Below are 26148 nucleotides of genomic sequence, written 5' to 3' on the forward strand. Positions count from 1 at the left end.
TAGCAGTTTGTTAATTATTTGACGAATCAAGAGAGATATCTAAGTCTTGACAAGCAAACACCTATACAAAGTTGACTAGGATACTTCTACACAGACTTGATCAGCAAATACCTATACAGCATTATTATGAAAACAATCATAAACCACCACATACACTGAGAAGAAGTAGACCAATATGGTAAAAAGTCCAGAAGTTTAAGAATCAGATGAGCCTGAGCTTAATCCTGCTGCGGCCACTGACAAATGGCAGGCCCCTGGACATGTTAAAATCTCTAGGCTCCAATTTTCATCTATAAAATAGGGATAATAATACCTACCTTGCAAATCATTACAAGGATTGAACGAGATAATGATGTGAAGCATCTAACATAGTGCTAGGCACATAGCAGGTGGTCAATATTTGGCGGTCAGCAAGCAGTAGTTATTAGCTTACTATTACTACTTAATAAATGTTAAAAAGATATTAGTAAAGGTATTATAGATCAATTCAATCTGGAAGTATATTGTAATGTACTCTATTTTTGTTTCATTAAAAAAATGTTACATAGCTTTCCCTCAAATTCTGATACCCTGAAGAATCCAAAGAACTCACAGCTACTACCACAGTCAAACCAATTGTAGTGGTAATGGCAATCAGGATTCACATTTGCCAATTCTGAACTAATAGTAGTAGCTTTCTGGAACAGCGTTTATAAGGACTCTGTGGCACAGATAAGGATTCACCAGGGCTTGGCAGGAAAGTATGCCACAGTCAATTAGCAATGTCTGTCATGGATAAGGGAAGGGGAAGTATTCACCCTTGTGTCAAATATTTCCCATTTTAAAATTAGAGTATGCATGTAGGCTTCCAACATTAAGACAAAATTTCAGCAAAATAAATCTAGAAGTCTTTAAGAGCATGTTTTAGGTTATAGATACAAATGATAAAACATATTTTGAGATTTCAGTCTGAATGTTAATTTCTGATCTGAAAAGGGGTTATCCAAAATTAAAGATCCACCTTAATGAAAATTTACTTGTACTTTTAAAGTTACTTATTACAACAGGGGAAATAAAGGGATTTTGAAACCAAGTGAACCAAACAGTGTTTATTCAGGCCATAATTCAAATTACTGACCTTCTAGCACTCACAAAAACTCCTTAAGAGTGCTGGGACTTGCACCCTAAGGATAAAATGAAAAATATCAATCAAGCACGTGAAAGCATAAAGCTATATTTTGTTGCTTTGTTTATATAAGTGCTGTACCAATGTTATACTTAAAATGAAGGCACCACATTAACATAGGTGGAAATTTGTCTATCCTGAAAATATATGACCTATTTGAATTTGAATCAAGTCCACAAATTCATAAGTAATTATATTTAATATAAAAGTCACTTTACCTAAAATAATTCCTAAGTTGACTTACACAGGATTTATGAGAAATCCAAGGTGAATGCAATAATGAAAACAGCCTTACAGAGATTTCAAAGAAATCCAATTACCCAGCAGAAGGAAAAGAAAAAAAAAAAAACAACCCAAAATCACAAAGAATATCTCTTAGTGCTACCACACGCAGCTTGTCCAAAAAGCAACAAAACTAAACAGCATTGAGTATACATGAAGTAAAAGAGTAGAGTTTTGCCTCCAGAACATAGTAGATACTCAGTAAACATTTGTGGAATGAATGAGTCTTATTTTTAATTTAATTTGTTTTAAATGCTTATTTTTTAGGTACAGTAGGACAAATCTAAGGTTCTGAGCTTGGAATCTCATGGTATGGTTTATACAGGACTTTGGAGATAAATATGCCCTCTAACAAGCATCATATGTCTGATGACCTCAACTATCCATTCTCACTTGGCAATTCAGAAGCAAAAACAAAAATAATGAGAAAGTCATTAAACAAAAAAAAATTGCCAACTTTACTTACTGGTGAGCCTTCCATCTTTTACAAGTATTTTTATATATGTCTACCAAAGAAGATTGGAAAGTTAGTAATGTTAGGTGACATTTACTAAGCATTCATCATATACACTATGTTAAGTACTTTCCATGAATCATCTCATGTAATTATCTTGATAACTCTAGGAAGTAAGTTCTATTCTTTGTTTTTTAAAAACCTGAGGCTCAAGACAGGTAGCAGAGCCAGATCTATTTATTCATTTTTTCATTCATTCATTCAACAAACATAAATTAAGACCTTCTATATTTCATAAACTATTCTAAATACTAGGGAATACAGTGATAAACAAGATAAAGTCCCTACCCTCAACATCTACTCTATGGAAGAAACAGAAAATGAACAAATATGTAATATGATATTAACGAGAAATAGAAAATGAACAAATATGTAATATGATGTTAACTAGTTATAAGTATAACAAAAATAAAATAGAGTAAGGGAACAGAAAGACATGGATGGGAAATGGGTGCCATTTTAGCTATAACTCTGCTACACTATTTCCCAAATACCAAATCAAAAGAATAGATAAGAAGGGAGAAGATAGAAGAATTACTGATAAAATAAGTCCCAGAAAAAAAAGGCAGTGAAAAATTATAATAAGTAGACTTATAATCTCATAGAGTATAGCAGGCTGGTAACACTTAATACAGGGCTAACCCAGAAAGCAATAACTATATTATAATATTGTATGAAAAGTGATACTCAGAAGGATTACCTTGGAGTCCTCATATACAAATGCAAAAAGTATGTTCAGTGTTGACATTCACAAAGTTATCAAAAATAGTCAATTTCTATATATTAAGGAATAAGCTTCAGTTAACTGATGAATTCACTTTTTGGAAGAGCTCATTCTCAACAGTGCAAATAAATAAAACACTGCTTTACATAAAATACTGGCAAGGGAAGGAACCTAATTTTTTTGAGTATATACCTATTACTGCACTTTAAAATATACAGTCTCAGGGCACCTGGGTGGCTCAGTCAGTTAAGCATCCGATTCTTGGTTTCAACTCAGGTTATGATTTCACGGTTTGTAGATTCAAGCTCTGCATCAGGTTCTGCACTGGCAGTACAGAGCCTGCTTGGGATTTTCTCTCTTTTCCTCTCTCTCTCCACCCTCCCTGACTCATGCTCTCTCGAAATAAATAAACTTTAAAAAATAAAATAAAATAAAATAAAATAAAATAAAATACCCAGTCTCATTTAATCCTTACAATAACTTTTTAAGATTGGCATTATTCTCATCTTACAGATGGGAAAACAGATTTAGAAAGACTAATTTATCTCAGGTCATACTGGAAGAGCTGGGGTTCCAATCCAGGCCTCTTTGACTATAAAAATCCTTGCTTGATTTTAACACTATACCATAATGCTTCATCCTAAAACTGAAAATAGAATTATATTCCACAGATCAGCTCACTATCACTTCTAGTTCACTAAGAAAATAATTTTTCATATATTAGGTAACGATATCTTTCCAGGAAAATTCAAGGAGGTTCTTTAAATGGAAGTTACCATGAATCTAAAGATTCAAAAGTGGTAAAGATCACCTGCTGAAGACAAGAATGTACCTCCATTCCTTCCCCAAAATGCCTCTAAGACATTATGGAGAGAGTTTTTAAAAGGGGAAGAGGCACATAAACCCATAAGGTCAAAATAGAAAGAAAATAACAGCTGTGAAGTTTTGTAAACTAGAAAACAGACAAGTAGTAATCAATCAAATATACTCTCAAAGGTGGAAACTAGAGAATCCCAGAAAGATTAAGGAATAGAGAGCAGATAAGTCCTTTTTTTTTTTTTTTTTTTAAAGTAGACTTCACGCCCAGTGTGGAGCCCAACCCAACGCGGGACTTGAACTCACGACCCTGAGATGATCAATGCCCTAGCTGAGATCAAGAGTTGGAGACTTAACTGATTGAGCCACCCAAGCACCCCAGAGCACGAGATACGTTTTACGTGGGAATAAAAGTGGCACTAGAGAGAGGAAAATTAGTTGAAAATCTATTTACGCAGCATTTAGATCCACAGCCATCCTCCCCCATCCTAAAGGAAGACTAGGAATTTACTCTCTTGAGGGAGAGATTCAAAACAAAGGAATCTTAGAATACTGGGCTGGGGGGTAGAGGGCAGGGGGTGAGTGCTGTGCTACAAACAGAGGGGTTCATAAAGTCTATATATACTGAATGGTGAGACTATCCAGCCCAGTCCCTCCATTTACTCCCCAAATCCTGGCAGACTGGCTTACTACTACTCTAGAAAGGAGTCTGGAAAATTCTTCTCTGAGGAAATCTGACTAGTCCATGAAAATGCCCTACTGAGAGTGATAACTGATAGAGGTAAAAGGGTAGTGGGTTTTTCTCAACACAACAGCCGAGCTAGCTCAACCTACAATGAAAATCACCAGCCAACATGCCCCACCCTACACATACAGCTTTCTGTCAATTTTTAGCACCCACGATCATATACAAGAAGACAGCCAGCATTTATTTCTGAAATGAAACAGAGATCAAAACAAATAAATAAACTTACAGGTAAGAGAGAAAACATGAAAGAACAAAACATCAAAAAAAAAAAGTCATGAATATCATCAGAATATAGTGATTTTATGAAAGAATAGGATGCTATTTAAAAAAAAAAAAAAAAAAAAAAAAGGAACTTCCAGAGAATAAGAGCTACTAGAAATTTAAAGTATGACCACAAAATTGACAAATCCAGAGAAGTAGTGAAGGATGACATTAAAGGATAAAGAAAATAATACTTACAGAGCATTTACTATGTGCTAGGCTCTATTCTAACAGTTTTACATTTATTATCTTATTTACACCCCAAAACCCTATATTGTTTTCCCTATTTTTCAAATGAGAAAACTTAATTCCAGAATTTAGTTTTCCACAGTCACAAAACTAGTAAGTGGCAAAAACTGGGATTCAAACTCAGAAACTCTAGTTCCAAAATCCAGGCTTTTTTTTTTTTTAAATGTTTATTCATTTTTGAGAGAGAGCACAAGTGGGGAAGGGGCAGAGACAGAGGGGGACAGAGGATCCGAAGCAGGCTCTGCATTGACAGCAGTGAGCCCAACACAGGGCTTGAACTCGTGAACTATGAGATCATGACCTAAGCTGAAGTTGGACGCTCAACCAACTGAGCCACCCAAGTGCCCCCAAATCCAGGACTTTTTAAATAGTATATTATAGCAGGAAAAAAAAATGGAAAATGAGAATGAGAAAAGATAGGAAAGCTAAAGGATCAATCCAGGCAGTTTCAACATCCTGAATAGTTGATCCACAAAGAGAGAACATAGAAAAACCTAGGAAATAATTCAAGAAATTTCCCAGAACTGAAGGACATGAGTATCTAGAGTGAAAGCAACCATTGAATGTGCAACCCAATGGATAAAATAAAGACTCACACTGAGGAAAATTACCTTGAAATTTCAGAACTCTGAAAGTTACCAAGAGTTTTCAAAGAGAAAAAGAGGATATCAGAATGGCATTGGGGCTTCTCAAAAACAGTACTGAAGCCAACAGCCAATGGAGCAATATCTTCAAAATTCTCAGGAAAAATGACCTCCAGCCTAAAAAATGCTTTAAGCGATCAAGAAAGTGGGAGAGTAAAATAAAGAACTTTTCAGTCCACCAATGCAAGGTCTCAAAAAATTTACCTTCCATCCACCCATATACCAAGAAGCTACCAGAGGATGTTCCAGCAAATGCATAAATAAACGAAGGAGGAAGATCAGAATGATGGTGAAGGGGAATCCCAGGTGTGCAACAAGCCTAAGGTGCCGTCAGCATCCAGGTCAGTGTGGAAAGTGAGAGGGTTCTAGTAACATAAAACTGAGAATTCTGATGATCTGAACATACTGAGAAGAGTTTAGGAAAGAACTAATCTTAGCATACAAAGAATAAAAAAACAAAGCAACAATAATCACGTAATCATATCCTTCCCTTCTTCTATGAAACACCCAATTCTGACAACTTTGTTACTCTGGCAAAGAAAAAACTGAGTTCCTAACGGTAAAATTATCCAAACACAGGTTAAAAAATCTTATATTTTAATTTTCTCCATATGGCATTATAATAATAAAATAAAACAAAAGACTTAGAAGTATGAGAGCTGCTGTGTCATATTAGACAAGTCATTTGACATCGCTGAGCCTCATCTACAAAAAGTGAAATAATAATGCCTATCCCAAAGTTTTCTGTGCAGAATTAAAGTAAGAGACCTGAACATTCCCAGCATAATGCCAAGCACATAGTAAGCACTCAGAACATGTTTGTTAAATCTGAATCATACTGCCTGAAAGAGATGGAAACAGCAATTGGCAGACAGACACTCCCTCCCCCACATACCTTCTGTGTTGTTGTGTTTGTCGTCTGTGTTGATGGTTTGGTGAAGGTTATTTTCACAGGAGACATGTGGGGCGGTAAGGAGTTGGCAATGCTCTGCATGATGTTGCTCATCTTGGGACTGCCACTCACAGGCACAGTGATCGTCTTTGAGACCGGAACAACAGCCTTTGGAACTTCCTTTAGGACAACGGGGGACGAGCTAGAAGAATTTGTTCGCCTTCGTTTTCTGGGTTTTTCATCTTCATCTGAACAGCTAACACCTGAAAGGCAATGAAAATTTTGATTTTTAGATCACAATCTAACCTCGCATTTTATACTTCATTTTAAATCTCTGTGTCATCAGTCATCCTTGACTTCTCCCTCTGCCTCATGCCCAAACAGTAAGTCCTATCAATCTTCCCTCAGAAGTTTTCTCTGAATGCCTTTCCTCCTTTCTTTAACCCTGTGGCTCTATCAGGCCTTCTTATCTCCTGCCTATATTTTAGCAAGCTCCTCAACAGTGTCCTTGCTTCCAATCACTCCACTTCTACCCTCCATCCTACTGCCAGTTATAGAATCTCATATCTAATTGTGCCAATGCCTTACCTTAAATCCTTAAGTAGTTTTTATCTCCCTACAAGATGAGGCACTTAAATCATCACTACATCATTCAAGGTTCTGTATCTTTCTAAGAACACAATACAGTTGACCTTCAAACACAGGTTTGAACTGTGCAGGTCCACTAATATGTGGACTTTTTTTCAGTAAATACAATAACAGTACTGTAAATTTTTCTCTTTTCCTCCATAACATTTTCTCAGTAACATTTTCTTTGTCCAACTTACTATATTGTAAGAAAACTATAATACATATACAAAATACATGTTAGTTGACTGTTTATGTTATCAGTAAGACTTCTGGCCCACGATAAACTATTAGTAGTTAAGTTTTTGGGAAGTCAAGTTACATGCAGACTTTCAACTGCACAGGGAGTCAGTGCCCCTAAGCCCCACACTGTCTAAGGGTCAACTACACCCTGTTCCACCCAACCCTGTGCCCTCCTATAATCCTCATACACCAAACTGCTCATCATTCCCCAAAGCCACCTTACCACATTCTATCCATTTAGAGTCTCTATATATTATTGGTCTACTATTATACCACCTACCATCAATGACCTCTTCATCATCCTACAATTATCATCCTGCAAACCATCTCCTCAGTGAAGCTTTCTTTCCCTTACTCCTCTAAGTAAAGCTAATCCACATCCTTCTGTTTCACTTACCCCATGGCAATGTGGCCAATCAGCCTGCACATCTCCCCTTATTAAGGGGCTTCCAGAGGGCAATGACTAAGACTTATTGGTTTGTTTCCCTAGTACACTGCCTTGCACATATGAAGATAGATTAATGAATAATTCTATCTCAAACTAATGTTGTTTGTGTGACTTCTCAAAATAAAGCAATAAACTTCCTATTATTTGAAACTGTATATTATGTGAAAAGGTTTCTTCGTGTTTGAGATTCACTTTCAGGTTTTTTTTAATATTTAAGTATTTATTTTTAAGAGAGAGAGAGAGCACGTGAACACATGAGTGGTGGATGGGCAGAGGGGCAGAGATCTATAAGATCATGACCTGAGCTGAAGTCGGAGGCTTACCCAACTGAGCCAGCCAGGAGCCCCCCACTTTCCATGTTTTAAAAAATGATCAAAAAACAGCTCTTGGGTCACCTGGCTGGCTCAGTCAGAAGAGCATGTGACTCTTGATCTCAGGGTCATGAGTTCGAGCCCCACGTTGGGTGTAGAGATTATCAAAAATAAATAAACTTAAAAAAAAGAATAATTAAAAAAAACAGATCTCTTACAGTCACCTTGGCTAAATCTGCAGAAATCAGATATAACCTTAATAGTTTCAGATTTTTAGCTTTTTCTTTATGAGCTAAAGTCTCAACTGTTTTTGTAGACTTTTTTAAAAAATTAAGTGAGATAACCTTAATAGTTTCAGATTTTGGCTTTTTCTTTAATGAACTAAAGCCTCAACTGTTTTTGTAGACTTTTTAAAAAAAATTAAGTGAGAAATGTAAAACCTTGCAACATACATAGGAAATCTCTAGAGAGCAGACATAAAAAAAAAAAAGTGTACAGCATGACTCATGGAATTGGTAATAAAATAGAACTCACACCTTCAATTTTTAGACTTTAATTTAAACAAGGTTGACAATGACCTAAAATCATTCCTAAAACAGCAAACTCTACATCTAAAAGTTACAAAGAAATCAAGTTTATAACTATGTTGAGAAAAATGAAAATCAAATATTAATAATCTCCAGTTGATAAAACAAAAACAAAAATAATATTGGAATAACAGGCATTAAAACCAAAAAATGACCTGGTCATTAAACTACTCCACAGAATAGAACCGAAAGGTTAAAAACTGCAAATAAACTTCAAAAACTTATAGTTAACTAGAAATATAAAAGATGGGCTCTCTAGAATGTATCACTGAATCTAACAGTTGGATGATATGTTATATAAACAATTTTTAAAACAACATTACAAAGATTACAATTATAGGAGTAAACACTGAATAAATCACCTAAGTACATTTTGTCAGTTTCCATTCCCATTTCTATTCCATGACAATCAAAAACAAGTGAATTCTTGAAAGACAGTTCAAGGCAGATTTCCCACAGAGAACAAAAAAGAAGTAATTTCTCAACCCCCAGAACTGATTAAAAAGCAATAAATACTAGTCACGTGTAAAGAAAGGAATTCTTTAGAACCTTCAAAAACTAACCACTGCTAATAGCCAGTGGACCGATGATTTAATCCAGGAAGGAAGATCTAATCAGAGCCTATGTTGCAGCATTTAGCCAAGATGGCCCTGATAACACTGAGAATATCACTTACTTTTGACATAAACAGTACTTCCACTTGGCAAGACAACTACATTGGAGGCAGGACTGGCAGGTCTTGGAGACTTAACCGTTGCTATGCTGCCACTTGGAACAGGGGTAGAGGTTGGGGTTGACGTGGTACTTGTGTAGGAATAGCAAACCACTACTGAAGAACGATAAAAAAGTTTGCTGTTAACTTTCACCAAAACTGTCCACGCATATACAGAAAAATTATTTTTTTACTGCAGGCCAATTTTAACATTTTCATGTGATCAGAAGTTAGAGGCCATTAGGTCCATTAAATTAAAAGGTATAATAACCTTTCCTGAAAATCATCATTTCACTGGGTTTTCCTCAAGTATTTAATAGCTGTCTACAGGTGACATTGCCAATGGAGAAGAGCACAGTTACAAAGAAATCAAGTTTAAAACTATACTGAGAAAAATAAAAATAATTTTTTATTCATGGAAGGAGTTAGACAAAAGGCAAATACTTGTATTCCCTTTTAATAGTGATAGCAGCACCAATGATGGAGTGATGGATAATTTTTCCCTAACCATAGCAATTTCCAACTTGGCTACTGGGGGGAACCACGGCAAGATTACTTTATTGTAAAACAACTTACTAGTCCCTTGCCATTGAAGCAGTGCAACACTAACTCAATAATGACATCATATATCAATTTCTTGAATAACAACAACAAGCAAGAATAGTTCATAGGCACCATTTACTGAGTTCCATGCACTATGCTAAATCCTTTCCATATATTATCACTAATTCTCACAACACATGCTCATTTTAAAGATGAGAAACCTTAAGGTTCACAGAGTTGCTGGACATCACACAACTAGGAAATGGCTAACTAGGACTCCAACACAGATTTGACTACTGGAAATCCTATATTCTTTTCACTCTACCACAAAGTAGGTGGATAGAAAAAGTAAAAGTGGGAAGAAAAGAAAGATACCTCTCCTACAACAAAGGAAACAAACTCAACACAGGCCCAGGTTGCATATTAATACCGGTCTCTCTCTAAATACAGCTTCCTTCAGCCTAAAACAGAGCCTGGCATGCATGAAGAGTGTCTTATCCACTCCAAAACCCACTGCCAGTCAAGAAAAGACAATTCCCCAAAGTAATCTGACAACTGCATATTCAGGGTTATTTTCAAGCAACACACAACTAAGCTACTAGAATCAATATGCACTCTTGAATTTAATATTACTCTTGGTGACTTCAAGAGAATTCAAGAATTTTTACAGCATGTGCCAATTACTAGATTAAGTAACAATGAGAAAGCCTTCTCCATCTGCCAGGCAATCCCTAAAGGATTTAGAACCCTTGACTAGAACTGAGAAGCACCATATAGCATTGATTCCCGAAGATAAAAAACAGAGTTTTATTTTCGAAGTAATCAGTTAGGCATCTTTCTCCAGCAGGTAAATGACTTCTATCATTTATTTTCCATGTCACCCATCAAGCTCTTTTATCCACTTCTAACAAGACACACTGATATCAAGAATTCATTCCAAGAAGGCTTTTTGCAATTTTGTTATTAATATAATTCACATTTTGAACAAACAAGAGATTTTTTTTTGGCTGAGACTAAAAACTTGGCAGTTTCTAGTTTCAGAATAAGAGTTGCTCACTATGTTTTTCAAGCTTCATACAGTGGGATTAAAAACAGATGAAAATCAAGACAACTGTTCTTGAAGAATCTGAGAAAAGTCTTCTTTACACACAGAAATAGTTTTCTACTCACCTTCCTTGCTTCCTGTTTCTGCAGGCACTGGAAGAGATGCATTGTGCTGGATAGCTGCATTGGCAACAGCATTAGCTGTTACAGTGAAGGCGGTTTGGGGAACCAACCGGGGCATCAGTGGGACCAATCGACGACCTTCAATGGACCATTCTGAAGAGCTATTAGGTCCAGACATACTAAACAAAAAAGAAAACGCTGCTACAAGGGTTCTCAATCACTAAAAATGAATCAACTATTTTCTCAAACAAATATAAGTTTTGAAATTATCAAAAGTATCCTGAGTGAATAGGAGAGGCTTAACTTTAAGCAAGCAAAATCAAAATTATGGATAATTATCAGAATTCAAGGGATTTCACATACACTTAAGTTTTTACACATTTTATTCTATTATCTGAATCTTAGAATGAACACAAATGAAACTATGAAAAATTTTCCTATGCCTTCTAAATACTGACATCATTTTCATTAGTTTAAATCTGGTATTGCTAACGAAAACTAGTGTATCTACTAACTTTTAGAACTTAATTTTGTAATTCAACTAAAAAGGTAAAACATACTAATTTATTTTTAAAATCAGATTTTCCTTAACAATTAAGGATAGAATTCACTGAACCTTTGCAAAATTATCTAACTGCCTGCATGGCCAGAGGTTCTAAGGCTTTCAAACAAGGGAAACTGAGGCAGTAAACGAGGGAGACCAAGTATGGAGGGATAGAAAAGGACTATGTGCATATATACATATATATATAGATATATAGATACATATATCTATATATCTATGTATCACTGCATGTATCACTGACAATGTGTTATATTAGTATGCTTCCTGTTAAAAAACAGACTAGATCTGAGGTTACTGGAAGAAACCTGTCACTATTTTAATTTTACTTATACCACTCTTCACTCTAAGAAGTATTTGAGGCCATTGAACTATACCCCTAAGCAGACACTATTCTGTTTCTCCACTCTAACCTTCTTGAGCAAATTTTATCCCAGGAATCCAATTTAAATATGGTTGAAATACGAAAGGACAGTTGTGTCACTTCTCTTGATATGACTCCACAAAAAGTAGTTGTGTCACTTCTCCTAGTGATTAGTGTCAAGGTTTAAAATTCACCCAGAATCAATTAATCAATCTCTTTACTAAATCAGAAATATTTCTGCACCTTTTCCAAACCAAAGATTCTACAACCCAATCTAGGGCTTAAGAGTCTGAATGTCCACTGATTCTTCATATTTAGACAGCATACACAAAAGCCCATAATGGGATGATGATGATGATGGTGGTAGTGGTGGTAGTTAACATCAACTAAGCACTTACTCTATGTCAGGCATTGCTTTAAATATTTTCTATGCATTAACTCATATAATTCTCTCAATAAATTGGCAATTATTATCTCCATTTTGTGGATGGGGAAATTGAGTCACTGAGAGGTTAAATAACTTCCCTAAGGTCACACAGCCACTAAACGTTTCCTTCAACAAGCATACATCACACTACTGATATTACTTGCCATACAAGTAGAAGGTACACAATTTTTCAAAAGGGTTTTATGCCTAACATTTGCTTTGACTTATACTAATCAAGCACTGTTGTCTAATTACTACCAACCTTCACCAAATGGAACAAATAAATTACAACTTGAGAAAGATTTACATTCAGTTCAGAAAGGAATCTCTAGTAGTTGATGAATCTAGTTGGGTTACTACTACAAGAAATCTGCAAGTTGTTTAACATAATCCTACCTAATAAAACAAGGGAAAGAGGAATTCCTAAGATCCCAATTAACTCCACAAATTTGTTATATAATGCAATTTATTGTTTGCATAATCTCCAATTTGACAGTAGTTCTGAAACAGGGAATGGTATAAATAAGAGAAACCGAAATGGGCGACACTGACTGTCAAAGGAAAAATTCTAAGAACTATTTAGCATTTTCTTGGCTTACTCCTCTTTTGGTATCATTTTATTAGAATATCACCAGTAAATTTGCTTGGTGAGTTTACACACAAATAATGTGTACACTTACCTGGTGCATTGTTTAAATGGTGGCAGAAATTTGGAAGATTAGCAATTTGAAACACATGAATATTTGCTATTGAAAAGACAGAATTTGCAGTGCAAAAGATACAACTGCAATTTTTTTAAAAATCTAGAAATCTTCCAAATTTCTACTCATGCCATCATGCTCAAACTTTTTTTTAAGTGAGTGAAAAATTATGTTAGAATTAGATTAAAAATTCCTATTTGCTTAGTAATGAGGGTGTGAATATGCATTAGTTGCACAAATCATTTAAACTGAATTTTACAGATTTTTGTAAAACTCTCACTCCAGGACTTCCCTGGAATTCCTAAGTTTCAACGTAAGGATCACTTCTCTATTTACATTAAGTATGGCAAGGGAGGGTAGAAACCTTGCTCTAGCTCCTTTCCTGAGAAATCTAACATGATACTAATGAAACTATCTTGGCCTTCACATCCTGTGGTGTGTAGGGCACCAACAAAAAACTCCTTACTCTCATATAGAAATTCACAAAGTATCCTATGAATGTTTTTGGCTTATGGGGAAGGAGTTTAAGAGAACAGTAATTCCAGACAGCCACTTTTTTCCAACACTAGAGACAATGCTGGCAAGAATGGTGCAATTAAAAATTTTGGAGCCCCTTGACACTCCAGGCTTTGCTATTATAACATTCTAACATGTTTCAAAACTGGATTAGAGTACCAAACTTAATAAATGATATGGTGCCAAATAATAAACGCGTGTTATACTTGGAGCCATAAGCAAGGCTTTTCTTTGATCCCAGACACCCTGCTCCTTTTGTTTCCACTTCCTTTGTGCTCAGTCTTCTCGGCTTTCTCTTCACCTTTCAACCACATTCCTTCTGGCCTAAGCTGCTGTTTGGAGTGGGGGAGGGACGGGAGAGGAGAAAGGGAATGCAGTCAGTTCAGATGCATCCCTCTTGGGCTCCAGTTGCTTTTTTCAGGCTCAGGGTATGAAGACTTCCTATAAATAATCTTTGGATCTAGGTTCTGGTGCTACTTCTGAGGGAAAGAGGGCAGAGGAGATGTCGAGAATAAGGAATCTATGCCTTCCTCACCAATCCACACTCCCCGACCCTTGGGCTCAACAAGTAAAATACGACACCTAGTCAAACTAAAACCATGGCATAAAATATTAAAACAGGAGTATGGAAAGACCTAAGAAGCTTAAAATTATACACTGAAGGAAACTCTTCAGAAAATTAAATTCATGTATTAAAGAAATCAGAAAGGAGAGAAAAAAAGGAAACAGGCAGATAAAAGCCAACTCTCAATTATCCATGCTAATAGAGAGAGGAGGGAAAGGGAGAGGTCAAACAGATTAAAGAAATCCACATATTATCCAAAAATACTTTGGCATACTTGTAAATTCCTCCACCAAACCATTTTCAGGATAACTAACAAGTAGTAAAATGACTAATTACAATTTTCACCTCCTCTCCCTTCCCACCCTCTGGCTAGAGGTACTCCCAAGCAGCAAAATGGCTAAAAGGTGGGCAGTATTAGGAGGGGGAGGAAGGGAAGAGAAGGGAAAGCAGAGGGCACGGTTAATTCGTAAATGGGAACATGTGCCCGTGAATAATTGAGAGCTTCAATTTTGAAATAAATACAAGAAAAAGCCTGAAATAATAATAACCTATTTGCATACCTGTAACTTGGTCTTTCACCCAAATATAAGGATAAATTCATTCTTTAAAGGGGAAAAAAGGAAAAGGAGACTAAATAAATGTTATCCTTTAAGTATGAAACTGATGCATCAACTTACAACTAATTGTCCCACAATACTGTTCCAATGCTTTTAAAGTACTAACTAGCTTTGCCTCTAAGTGCCTCTGAATGTAAGCGATTGTTTACTACTTTATTATCTAGCACGTAAGCATCCTATTACCTTCTCAAACTAGAATCTAGGCTCAGTTATTATTTTGAGAGCATCCCAATTCAAAAGTTTAGAGCAAATTAAAGAAGGAACACATTAATATTTGAATGTTTCAACCATGTTGGCCTGACAACTAAATACTTAACATCTATAGTGGAAAAATTCCAAACTTCTACAGTGCATACATACCTACCACTGAAAAATCTCAAAATTCAAATACCTAATCCTTCAAACTACACAGTTAAAAAGGTAGCACCCCATTTTATAAGTTAAATAAAATGAGGAACAGTAAAGCACAACATGAAGCTAATGGATCTACAGGGCCAATTCAAACACTGCCAATTGGTTTAAACATACCATTTATCACATTATGGAAATGCACTGAATTTTTTCCTTTAGTTTTATTTCACATTAAGACATAAAAATAAAAAACAAATGAGTTATACTCTAATGTATCTTATTTTATGAAATGTTCCTGTCATCCTGCATAAACATTTAAAGGATAGTTTCTGCTCCTCTCTATTCTGTAGGAGGCACTGTCTCCATAGGCACTCTCCTAATGTTTGATCCCTGCCCTTCGTCCTCTACCACCCTCCACCCCATCTATCAAATAGTTATAATGATCTGAAAACAATTTTGATAAGAATTGTTTATAACTTTATTTTGTTGGCTTTTTAACGTAAACTAAGTAAGATACATTCATTCTTAAAAAATGCAGAACATAAATTTTTACAATCTTTTTTCTGAATCTCAAAATACATGAAATATTAGTCAGTTATAAAAAAATTTATAATGCCTATTTACAAAGCAATATACATACCAAATACCATTACAAAGAACCTCTAAGGGGCTGCTGAATTAGGGGAGCATACTACTTTATTATTGAACTTTGCTTCAAGGTAAGTGAATCATCTGCTGAACTGTGGTGGCCTTTAGTTATGCAGAGATTACACTGTAGTGGGATTTGACCTCAGTACTTAAAGTTTGCCTGACCAAATGCAAAAACATAACCAAGTGAATAAACAGGTAACACCTCTATGGTCAGGATCCCTGAGTACAGAAATAATTACTATTAAGATAAAAGACTCAGGAATCTGCTATACAATCGGAAGACTGTTTCAAAACTATGTTATACTACGTAATAAAAAATCAGGGGTTGTATGACTAATGGCTTACTTATGTGCAATTGTTGTTAACCGTTCATCGTTTACTGCTCTCCGAACTTCAGCACGGTGGCGCTCTGTTGAGATGCTATGAAAAAAAATAGCCATTATAGAACTCTGCCAAGCAGGCAGCTCTTTTCTATACTTTTATTAATGTTCTAAGTCAACATTCTGCTTGGGGAAGAGGGGGGACAAGATTGATTTGTGAAAAGATATAGACAGGGGCCTAATATACACCTTCAGATGCTTTAATTAAAATCACAAGGAAGGGTTCATAATGATTCGGTGTAACTGCAGGATTAGTTGCAAATTAGGAATCATAGGAAGACAAATCAGCTTGATATCAAGTCATTACTTCCAAAACTCAGAAATGTCAGACCATGTTCAAGATTAGCAGAGGTTCCTGTTATCTAAATACGCAAACAGCCACTGAATGACCCCTAATCGTGGTTACTAAGAGGATTCTGGCACTTGGAAGAAAGTCTTCTGAAGTTTTTTCTAAAGCTTAAGAGTCTATAATTTTATGTTTAGTAAATATAATAAAGAAACAAAAGTGGCAGGATAAGCTATCTTTTTCCGGTGGCTATATGCTATGTTCAGTGAATATATTCAGTGAATTTTATGTTCAGTGAATATAATAAAGAAACAAAAGTGGCAGGATAAGCTATCTTTTTCTGGTGGCTATATGCTATGAAATTTGACACCAGGACATTACTCCCTTATTACTCAACACTTCACCTGTATGTCTTCTACCTCATGTTACCATTACGGTAAAAATGTGCTTATATTGACCCTGATTAAATACATGTAAGGTTAACACTTAACAAGTGAAAAAAAAGTTATCCCCATTCCATTCATAAATACTCAATAAAATGAGTATCACTCTTCAATTGTAATCTTTGCTGCTTAAACTAAATCCATAACATGGGTTAAAATATTTAAAGGGCTAGAAAGCAGATTTACGAGGAGATATAAACAACAAACAGAAAATATATAAATTGTTAAACATGAAGACAGTAAGATTAAGGATTTCACTTAAATTAAATTTAAATCCCTAAATTAATGGCAACTAAATATAGGAAAAGCCTCTTCCCTATTTTCATTAAAAAAAAGAATAGGACAAAATGGTTTTATATGTAGAAAGGCAACTTCCATTAAAACAGAGTATTTTCTGAAAAAACTCAAGATGTCAGAATGGATCAAGACAAGGTATCTAAGAATTCCATTCACTAGAATTTTTTAACAAATTTAAAGTGCCATTCTAGCAGGAAGCTATGGGGTAAACTATCCTCAGGGCTATGACTATATAAAACCACCCATTTCTCTAAATTAAGACAACAACTAAGAAGTCTCCTTCTTCCCTCCCAACAAATGCCACTGGGCCACTCTAGGTCTTCAGATCTTGTTGCTACCAACCCTTCTTTCCTTCACCCAGGTCAAAACTACCTCCCCTTCCCAGGTGACCCAAACCTAAAACTGTCTGCCTTAAACCCTTTCTGATTATAGAATAAATGATAAATTATATAACTCTCTGTAACAAAGCCTCCACAACTGGGATGGGATACCTAAGCACCAACAACTTGAATACCTCTGTCTTCAACTTGAGAGTAAAAAGTACTAAAACCCTTCAAAATGAAATTTCTAGAGTCATGTCTCACAAATTTTTATGATAATTTACCTAAGAACTTTTGAGAGTTCTCCAAGAAGATCTTTCTTTTCCTTGGTGAGATCCCCCTGTGCCCGAAGTGCACTGATAACTCCAGCATATGCCTCCAATTCTAGAAGAAGAAAATTATTTTATCAAGATAGGCCTTCAATATTTTAAAACTATGGCTACATATAGTGAAACTTCAGGGCAAAAAACCTAGAAATCAATAAAAAAAAATCAATATGCAAAATTTTAAAAATTCCTCTCAAAAATCCTATCTAAGAACGTAGATTAAAATGTGGCTTTTATAATGTTTGTATATTTTTTTGCTGTTGTTATTATCTCACAGAAGTCACATATATAAGATGCTTAGGTAGAAAAATCCAATGGTAAATACTATCTTGCACATTATCACTGAAGAACACTTAACTCAGATGCTACCAACAATTAGGAATAGGCTCCAAGTGATGTAAGGCTGATAAGATAAATTTTTAGCTTTACTGACAGGTACCTACACTGACCAATCCTTAAAACAATTCCTTAGTCCTGCCTGAAATTCAAACTACATTCTACCTCCCTCCTGGGGTTGAGAATATCATGAGCACTGTCCAGTAGAAAAACTCCTAGAACAAGAGTCAAATGACCAGATTCTGGCTCCAGCACTACCACTCACTCACTAGTTGTGTGACCTTGGACAAGTCTCTTCTCATCTCTGAACCTCAATTTCTTTATCTAGAAGAGACTCTGAAGTTATCTTCCAGATCTAAGATCCTCTGCATCTACCATCAAAATGACTAAGGCAAGTTAGGAAACATGAGTTGCTCTTATAGCAACAAGGATATAATACACTGAACCCTAATGCCAGACAGTTTCGTTTCACTACTTTTCCACAACAACAACCATTATGAAATGAAACTGTCAATTTCTGACACTGGTTAGACTCTTGACATCATCTCAGGTCATGATCTCCTGGTCCTCAAGCTGTGATCTCAAGGTTGTGAGATCAAGCCTTAAACTGGGAATGATGCCTGCTTGGGATTTTCTCTCTCTGCCCCTTCCCCTACTTTTCCTCAGTCTCTGTCTCAAAATATACAAATTTAAAAAAAAAAAAAAAAAAAAAAAAGACAAGGGCGCCTGGGTGGCTCAATCAGTTAAGCATCTGACTTCAGCTCAGGTCATGATCTCACAATTCGTGGGTTCGAGCCCCGCATCAGGCTCTGTGCTGACAGGTCAGAGCCTGGAGCCTGCTTCAGATTCTATGTCTCCCTTCTCTCTCTGCCCTTCCCCTGCTCTATCTCTCTCTCCCTCTCTCAAAAATAAACAAACATGAAAAAAAAAATATATGGGGCACCTCGATGGCTCAGTTGGTTGAGCATCCGACTTCGGCTTGGGTCATGATCTCACGGTTTGTGAGTTCGAGCCCCACATCGGGCTCTGTACTGACAGCTCAGAGCCTGGAGCCTGCTTCAGATTCTGTGTCTCCCTCTCTCTCTGTCCCTTCCCTCTGTCTCTGTCTCTCTAACTCTCTCAAAAAATGAATAAATGTTAAAAAAATTTTTTTTAAAAAGACAAAATAAGATATACAACCAAAAACTCCTCATTGGCTCCCAATAAGCCATGCCTGCCTCCCAGCACACTCCATGGAAGTTGTACTACTTTGTATAGTCCTCTCCCACACTGACTCTGGGCTTGGCATGTGCCTTGCCTTGGCCAGTGGAACATCAGCATACCTGATGCAAACAGAAGCTCAATACGCATTTGCCCACAGGGCCTTGCTACCTTGAGATAACCAAGATGCAAAGAAGCCCAGGATGAAAAGCAACATGGAGAGACAGGCCCAGCCATCTCAGCTGAGCCCAGTCAACCATCTAAGCTACCAGTTGAATACAACCACGTGACAGAATTCAGAATTCGCTCAATTGGTTAAGTGTGTTAAGTGTCGACTTTGGCTCAGGTCATGATCTTGCAGTTTGTGAGTTCAAGCCCTGTATTGAGCTCTCTCTACTGTCAGTGCACAGCCTGCTTCAGATCCTTTGTCCCCCACCCTCACCCCTCCCCTGCTCACGCTTGTTCTCTGTCTCTCAAAAATAAATAAACCAAAACACACAAAATAAAAGAAAAACCCCCAGCATCCATAGCATCAAAAATAATAATAAAATAGTTGTCTTAAACTATGAGACAAGTATACCTGAGCAAAGCTGAATGATGGGAAATAAGTGTCCAAACTACATTTATCTTCTTACTCAATTCAAGTTGCTACTAGTTAGTATTTGCTACTTCCTAATGCCGGACACCCAAATAATAAAGGCATGCATATCTGCATCCTAAGTACTACACCAATAATAAACTAACAGCCTCATTCAGTTCATGTTATTCATAGTTCTGGCAATCAAAAAAAGAGTAGAGTAAGTGAGTTGACTATATTAAACAGAAATATAGTAGAGTAAGTGAGTTGACTATATTAAACAGAAATGTCTGGTCCAACTGAATTATCCCATGTGTAAACACCCTGTATATTCAATCTATGCTGAATACTATGTAGATGTTTCATGGGGTCTCTCTGGAAGGAAAAAGCTTTCCCATTCTGGAGAAGTGAAGAAAATACTTAGTCACAGGAAACGTGTATTTCAGCTTTTATCATGACCCAAAGTAGAGTTCAGAAAGGCACTGGGGATAACCAACTAAGAAATCACTATACTAAAAGCTTATGCCTCATTTATGGAATATTTTATTCAACAAATCAGTACTGAGTCCTATTATAGATATCAGATAGTATGCTAAATTCTACCTTCAAGGACTTAACCTTAGAATAAAGCTACAGTGAAACAAGTCATCAGACAATTATGATACAGTTTATAATACAGTGGTAAAAGCACAGAGGGGAAACACATCATCTGATCTAGAAGCATAAGCTTTAATCAGAAGTGTGCTCTAAGCAAGCAGAGGAGAAAAAATGCAAATGTGCAAAAGGAATAGGAAGAGTAAAAGCAAATAATATCTCATATAGACATCAAACTTCCAATAACAGTCAGTGACCATTTTCAGAGTTTTACTCTAGGGAAAGTAAAAACATGTCTGTACTCGGACAGTCATTAATTCAAACCAAACTATTAATTGCACATGACTACTATTACAAGGTACCATGGAGAATGATTACATAAATAAAACAAAGTGCCTATCTTCAAGGTAATTAAAATCCAACAAGAGATACATATACAGGAATAAAGAAAGATAAAAATGGAAAAGTAGTTTGGGGCCAGACTAAGCCTCTAATTCCAGGCTAAAATGCTTTTATTTGATAGGACTCTGTAATTGACTGAATGTGGAAATAACAGCAGAAGGAAAGGAACCAAGTTTTACAGTCTGCAAGATATTTAGGAGAAGGGCAATACCATACAAAGAAATGGAGAGGTCAGAGAGAGGAAGTGGCATGAGGACAAAGAAAAAGTTCACTTTTGGCCTATGCAGTTTATGGTGATCAAGATACTACTTCAAAAAGAGTGAAATTAAAGAAATGTGGCAAAGATTTTTGACATTTCAAGTGTCATTCCAAGTCTAACTAAAAAATCATAGACAAAAGTATGAGGTGGCAACCTCACACAAAACTGGGACTCAGACAACAGCTATCATAGGTACACGATTCGAGGCACTTCCTCCCTCCTCCAGAAATTCACTCTTTATAAAGAACCTTCACTGGCTTCCCAACCTCCTTCACATTTGATTTCCATTTTGATGGGTATCCTCAGATCCTGACAAATATCAAACTTAGTTGAATTTCTGGCATTATTTTTGGTGCCATTCTACTGTAGTGCTAACTCTAATGATACATAAATATATGCAAACACCACAGAAAACAAAAAGATTCGCCAAACCACTTTTATAAAGTCCTCAACCCATTCCATTTAAACAAATCAGTCATAAACAACATAGTCCGTAAAGCCCCAAGTTGGAGTTGTAGCTCAGGAATGGTTTTAAAAAAAATAAGGCAGAGGAAAAGCAGGCTAGAAGGAGGGAAGGAAGCATTTATCTATTACTGGTCTGTTCAACGTATCATAAAAAAATTCTCTATCCCAGTTTCTTTTTATTTAAGTAAAATCTCAATGTTTAACATTTTATGTTATATGATTTATAACTATTTTTGGAAGGACAAACCTAATTCTTAAAATATTTTAAGTTAATTCCTAAATACAGTACTTTCTCTAAACTTTGGACCTAGAGCTACTATTTGAAGGCAATTCAAAGGTTTCATTGTTATGATAATAGGCCAACGGGTGGGGAGGAAGTCTTTCTGCAAATCACTACCAAGGCTCACCTCCCAAAGTGAAGGGTCATTGAAGACGACATTACCCTGCAGGAAGGCTGTTTTCTTTTGTACAGAAACAGCTCTCTAGCAACAGTACCCACACAGCTCTGGCTAAAGTTAAAGATAAATTTAGACTTAAAGGTTACCATTTTTATATTTAAACATAATCTCTTGACTCAAGGCCCCAAAAGCCCAAAAACTCTAAACCAATCTACTATACTTGGGATCTGTTCCTCCGCAATTATTTTAGCTATGAAATTAATACAAGTCCAACTTTATAAATGGTAGCTAGCAAATTATAGCAATTGCATGTAAGTGTGTAGAAAATCATCCTCAAATTAGTACTAAAAGTTGGATGTAAGGTTAAAGGAAAAATATGATAAAAGAATGATTGCCTCAAAAAACCCTCTAAACATGCTAAAATACAATGCAAAAAGGTAGTTTAAAATAAGAGAAATCCTCGTAGTGCTCTGAGGGAAAATAAAAAGGGTAAATGTTACTAGCAGGCAGCGCCAGGGCAGCTATGATTCAGATTTACATATAGGAATTCCCAACAAAAATTTCCTTTGAAGATTCACCTGCAACTACATTAACGTCTGAAAGCAACTGCTCTAAAACACTATACCCTCAGATGTCAAGCACTGTGATAGGCCCTTTTTTATATACAACTAATCCACATAACAAATCTATGAGGCAGATATTATTATGCTTCTTTTACAAAAATGTCAACAGATTTACGGAGATTAAATAAATTGATCTTGCGGGTCATCAGTGACAAGACAAAGACCCCAGGTCTCTCTGAAATCAAAGCCCACACTTTACCCTTCAAAATTACAGATATCCAAATAACTCATATCCACTTCCAAAACATTTAATGTTCTTTTATCAAATAATTTTTTCATTTGATGAACATCTACTATGTGCTAGCCTGCAACAATAGTGGTAAAGAAGACAACAAGGTCCTTCTTGGACCTTACAAGCTAAGGCGGCAGTTCTTAGCCAAGGATCCTCATCTGAACCACAGAATACAGAAAATAATTCGAGTAACTCTTTTTCTCAATTTTCCCAAGAACAGTACATAACGATTACAATTCTAAATGCATAAGTTAGTTCATTACATACAATGGATTAGGCTCAGCATTAGTACTTAATTCTCTCCCTAAAATGCTAGTTGAGAAAGGCTGCTCTAAAGGAAAAAAAGCTCAAAATAATTAATTATAAATACAAAGAATGTCTTATTACTGATAATTTAGAGAAGTCAGCATAGCTAACATTTACTTAGAATTTAGAAACAGTATGTAATTCACACATACATTCATGAAGGTTAAAAGTATGCTAAAGTGATATTGGAATCATATTCCCTGGGTTACAATCCTGACTCCAGCATCACCTTGGGCTCTAAGCTTCAGTTCTGTCATCTGTAAAATGGAAACAGACAAAAAAAAAAAAACAAAAAAACAAAAACCTACCTTTTCCATTTGAGTGAGGATTAAATGAGATGCTGAAAGAGTAAAAACCTCACAACAGCCCAGTACCCCTCGAGAACTCTTAGCTACTATTTTTATTATTATGGTTCATGCACCTACTAAGTACAGAGCACTATGCTAGGCACTGGGGAAATAACGAGTAAGATGGGGAATACACCTCCAAAAAAATTCTAATGCAGCATGAGATAGGACATCCAGGCAAACAGCCATGACAAAAAAAAAAAAAGAAAGAAAGAAAGAGAAAAGTATCATAGAAAGTCATAAAACATCAAAAATGAAAACCGTACCCAATTTTCGAAGAATCCTTTTGCATTCATCCCTGCTGAGATCCAAAAGGGTTGGCCACACAACAGGCATTGCTGCTTCTTTTTGGTAGCCCCAAAGAGCTTGTCTTCCCTAACAAAATAAAACAAAACAAAACAAAAATCAAATTAACAAAGTACATTCAAAAGGCCACTTGCCTGGAGATCCACACCCTAAGAAGTAAAACCAGTAAGAACAATCCTATTTCACCACCACAGTTTTCAACTTTTGACAAATGAAGAACTAAACAGCCATTCCGGAGCTTATTATTCCGGCATAAGACAGTGGAAAGAGCACAGGCTTTAGGGTCAGACACCTCTAGGTTCTAGTTCTAGCCTTCAACTCACTGGCTGTGCGATCCTGGGTGAAGGGGCCTATCTGAGCAAAAGTTTTCCCCATCTGGAAAACAAAGGTATTATCATCCAATTCGTCATGAGGATTAAAGGACAGTATGTGAAGTTCTTAACCACAGTGGCTGGCATGTTGTTTAATAAATAGGTGCTACTACTTGATTTGGGCAAGTCACTTGATTTCTGTTGGCTTTCTCGTTCAAGACTTACAAGAGAGAAAATACATAAAGCTGCCAGCTCGTTACAAGGGCTAATGGAACTTCAAAAACTGTCTTCTCAAGTCTGAACAATGAACGATGAATTTACACCCAGGAGTCCTTAGACAATCATTTACCAAAATTTCAGATGTCAGGAATTTACTTTGTACTGGGAATTGCCTGGTTCAGAGGATAAAAAGACAACTTAGCGCTGAGGGCTTGAACAATACCTGCTTAGCACACAGCAGATCCACTGTAAATATTTGTTAAGTAGGTGAATGAAGACAGAGGAGAGTAGAATGAATGAATGAGTGAGTGAATGAGTGAGTGAGTGAGTGAATGAATGAATGAATGAGCGAGCTCACTCCCCAGTTGAGGAGTCAGGCACCGAACCGTAATAACTGCTATATCCCGTTCCAGGCACTGGGGCTGCTAACTCCAACTCTGCGCCCGGAGTTGACCGTCCCCCCCCCCCCCCGCCCCGCTCCGACTTCCCATAGTCCTCTCAGCTACGAACCAACCCAGAGCTAGGAGAACTGGACTGCGCGCCCCAGCCGGCAGGATGACATAAAGAAAAGGGGTGGGGAGGAGGAAGAAGGGGCAGAGCCAAAGGAATCCGCTCCCTCCACAAGCCAGTCCCCGCCTCCCGACAGGATCTTGGAGGCGGCCGGCGACCGCCCGAACAAGCACCACGTCACGGCATCCCGACGCGTCCCCGCCAGCGCACCCCACCGCGGGGACGCAGCGCACTGGAAATCTAAGCAGCAGTAGCGGGAGCCCGCTCCGGCAGCCGGGATCTCGTGTAATCCTTCCCCCACTCAAGTGTCAAGGAGGCAAGCCCGCCCCGCCCCCTCCCCAAACACGCACTCTCTCACGGCACCACAACAAGAGCAGCCCGCCCACCCTCCTCACTGGTGCCGCTCAGCGCCAACCCCAATGTCAAGCCCACTACCCAAGCCCTTCAGGACCAGTAGCCGGTGTCAGGGGCCACGGTCGGCATCAGCGCCTCGCTCCCTCCTCAGCGGAGAGGACAACGGAGAGAAACTAGGCGCGCGGACAGCCAGGCAGACGACCGAGACTCACCGGGAGGGCCTAGAGCTGGACCCCCAGGATCCCAGCACCAGGCCTGCCAAAGTCCCCCTCAGCCCACCTCAGGGAGCCCCACGATCCCGTTAGGAGACAACGGAGGATGGGGCTGGGCGCCCCAAGCCGGGGACCAAATGCTTGGCCCGGCGCTCCTCCAGCCCGGCTAACCTGCCAGCTCTTCCCGGCACCCTGTCCGAGAGTCACCCACCTGCCCGGCCTTTCGGGGCTCATCTAAAAGGCTCCTCCGCCAAGACTAGGGAACACCAGGAATTGGGTTTGTTTGCGGTGCCTCAGAAGGGGCAAGATGGCGACAGGCATCAGGGCGCAGGCGCAGCCGCGCGCTGCCAGCCGGGAGGTGTAGTTCGCCTTTCCCGCCTTTCGGAGAACAGGCTCCAGAAGGCTTCCATTCTCCCAGTCCCTCTTTTCCTCCGCGTTTTGAAAGGAAAGAAGAGACATCGCGGGAGGTGCTGGGAGTTGTGGTCCCGACCCAACTCCCTCCTCTTTCGCTGTCGGTATGCTGTCGCAGGCGCAAGGAAGGCCGGGATTGTAGTTTCCCTGGCTTCTCCTCCATACCCTCCTTCTCCGGCTTCGCGCGCCTCTCCTCCAGCTGCCGTCTCCCAACCAATCGGCTGCGCTCTCTGCTACGTGTGGCGTCACACGTAGAGGCCAAGATGGCGTCGGTAGCTGGAGTTGGGGCTTTGCCGCGACCTTTACTCTAGGCGAGGTTAGGGACGGTAGGAAAGCAGCTTTGTCCC

At 37.7% G+C, this 26148-nt stretch overlaps 1 protein-coding gene across 13 annotated transcripts in view; it reads right to left on the reverse strand.

The window, feature by feature from the left end:
* EMSY (EMSY transcriptional repressor, BRCA2 interacting) overlaps window positions 1–25868 on the reverse strand; it is a 90892-nt gene extending 65024 nt beyond the window's left edge. For 2 of the 13 annotated variants that reach the window (XM_030331513.1, XM_030331518.1), the window contains exons 1-8: window positions 25602–25868; window positions 23745–23853; window positions 17698–17797; window positions 16033–16107; window positions 14629–14670; window positions 10937–11112; window positions 9188–9340; window positions 6299–6558 (exon numbers count right to left, since the gene is read on the reverse strand). In XM_030331513.1, coding sequence (XP_030187373.1) covers window positions 6299–6558; window positions 9188–9340; window positions 10937–11112; window positions 14629–14670; window positions 16033–16107; window positions 17698–17797; window positions 23745–23814 — 876 coding nt within the window. In that variant the 5' untranslated portion in view covers window positions 23815–23853; window positions 25602–25868. Of the gene's footprint in view, window positions 1–6298; window positions 6559–9187; window positions 9341–10936; window positions 11113–14628; window positions 14671–16032; window positions 16108–17697; window positions 17798–23744; window positions 23854–25601 lie in introns of those variants that run through there. The other 11 variants (XM_030331517.1, XM_030331505.1, XM_030331506.1 and 8 more) reach the window with 10 other exon arrangements.
* Between the last annotated feature and the right edge of the window lie 280 nt (window positions 25869–26148).

The sequence above is a fragment of the Lynx canadensis genome, chromosome D1 (genome assembly GCF_007474595.2).
Source record: "Lynx canadensis isolate LIC74 chromosome D1, mLynCan4.pri.v2, whole genome shotgun sequence".
In the NCBI taxonomy this organism is placed as follows: domain Eukaryota; kingdom Metazoa; phylum Chordata; class Mammalia; order Carnivora; family Felidae; genus Lynx; species Lynx canadensis.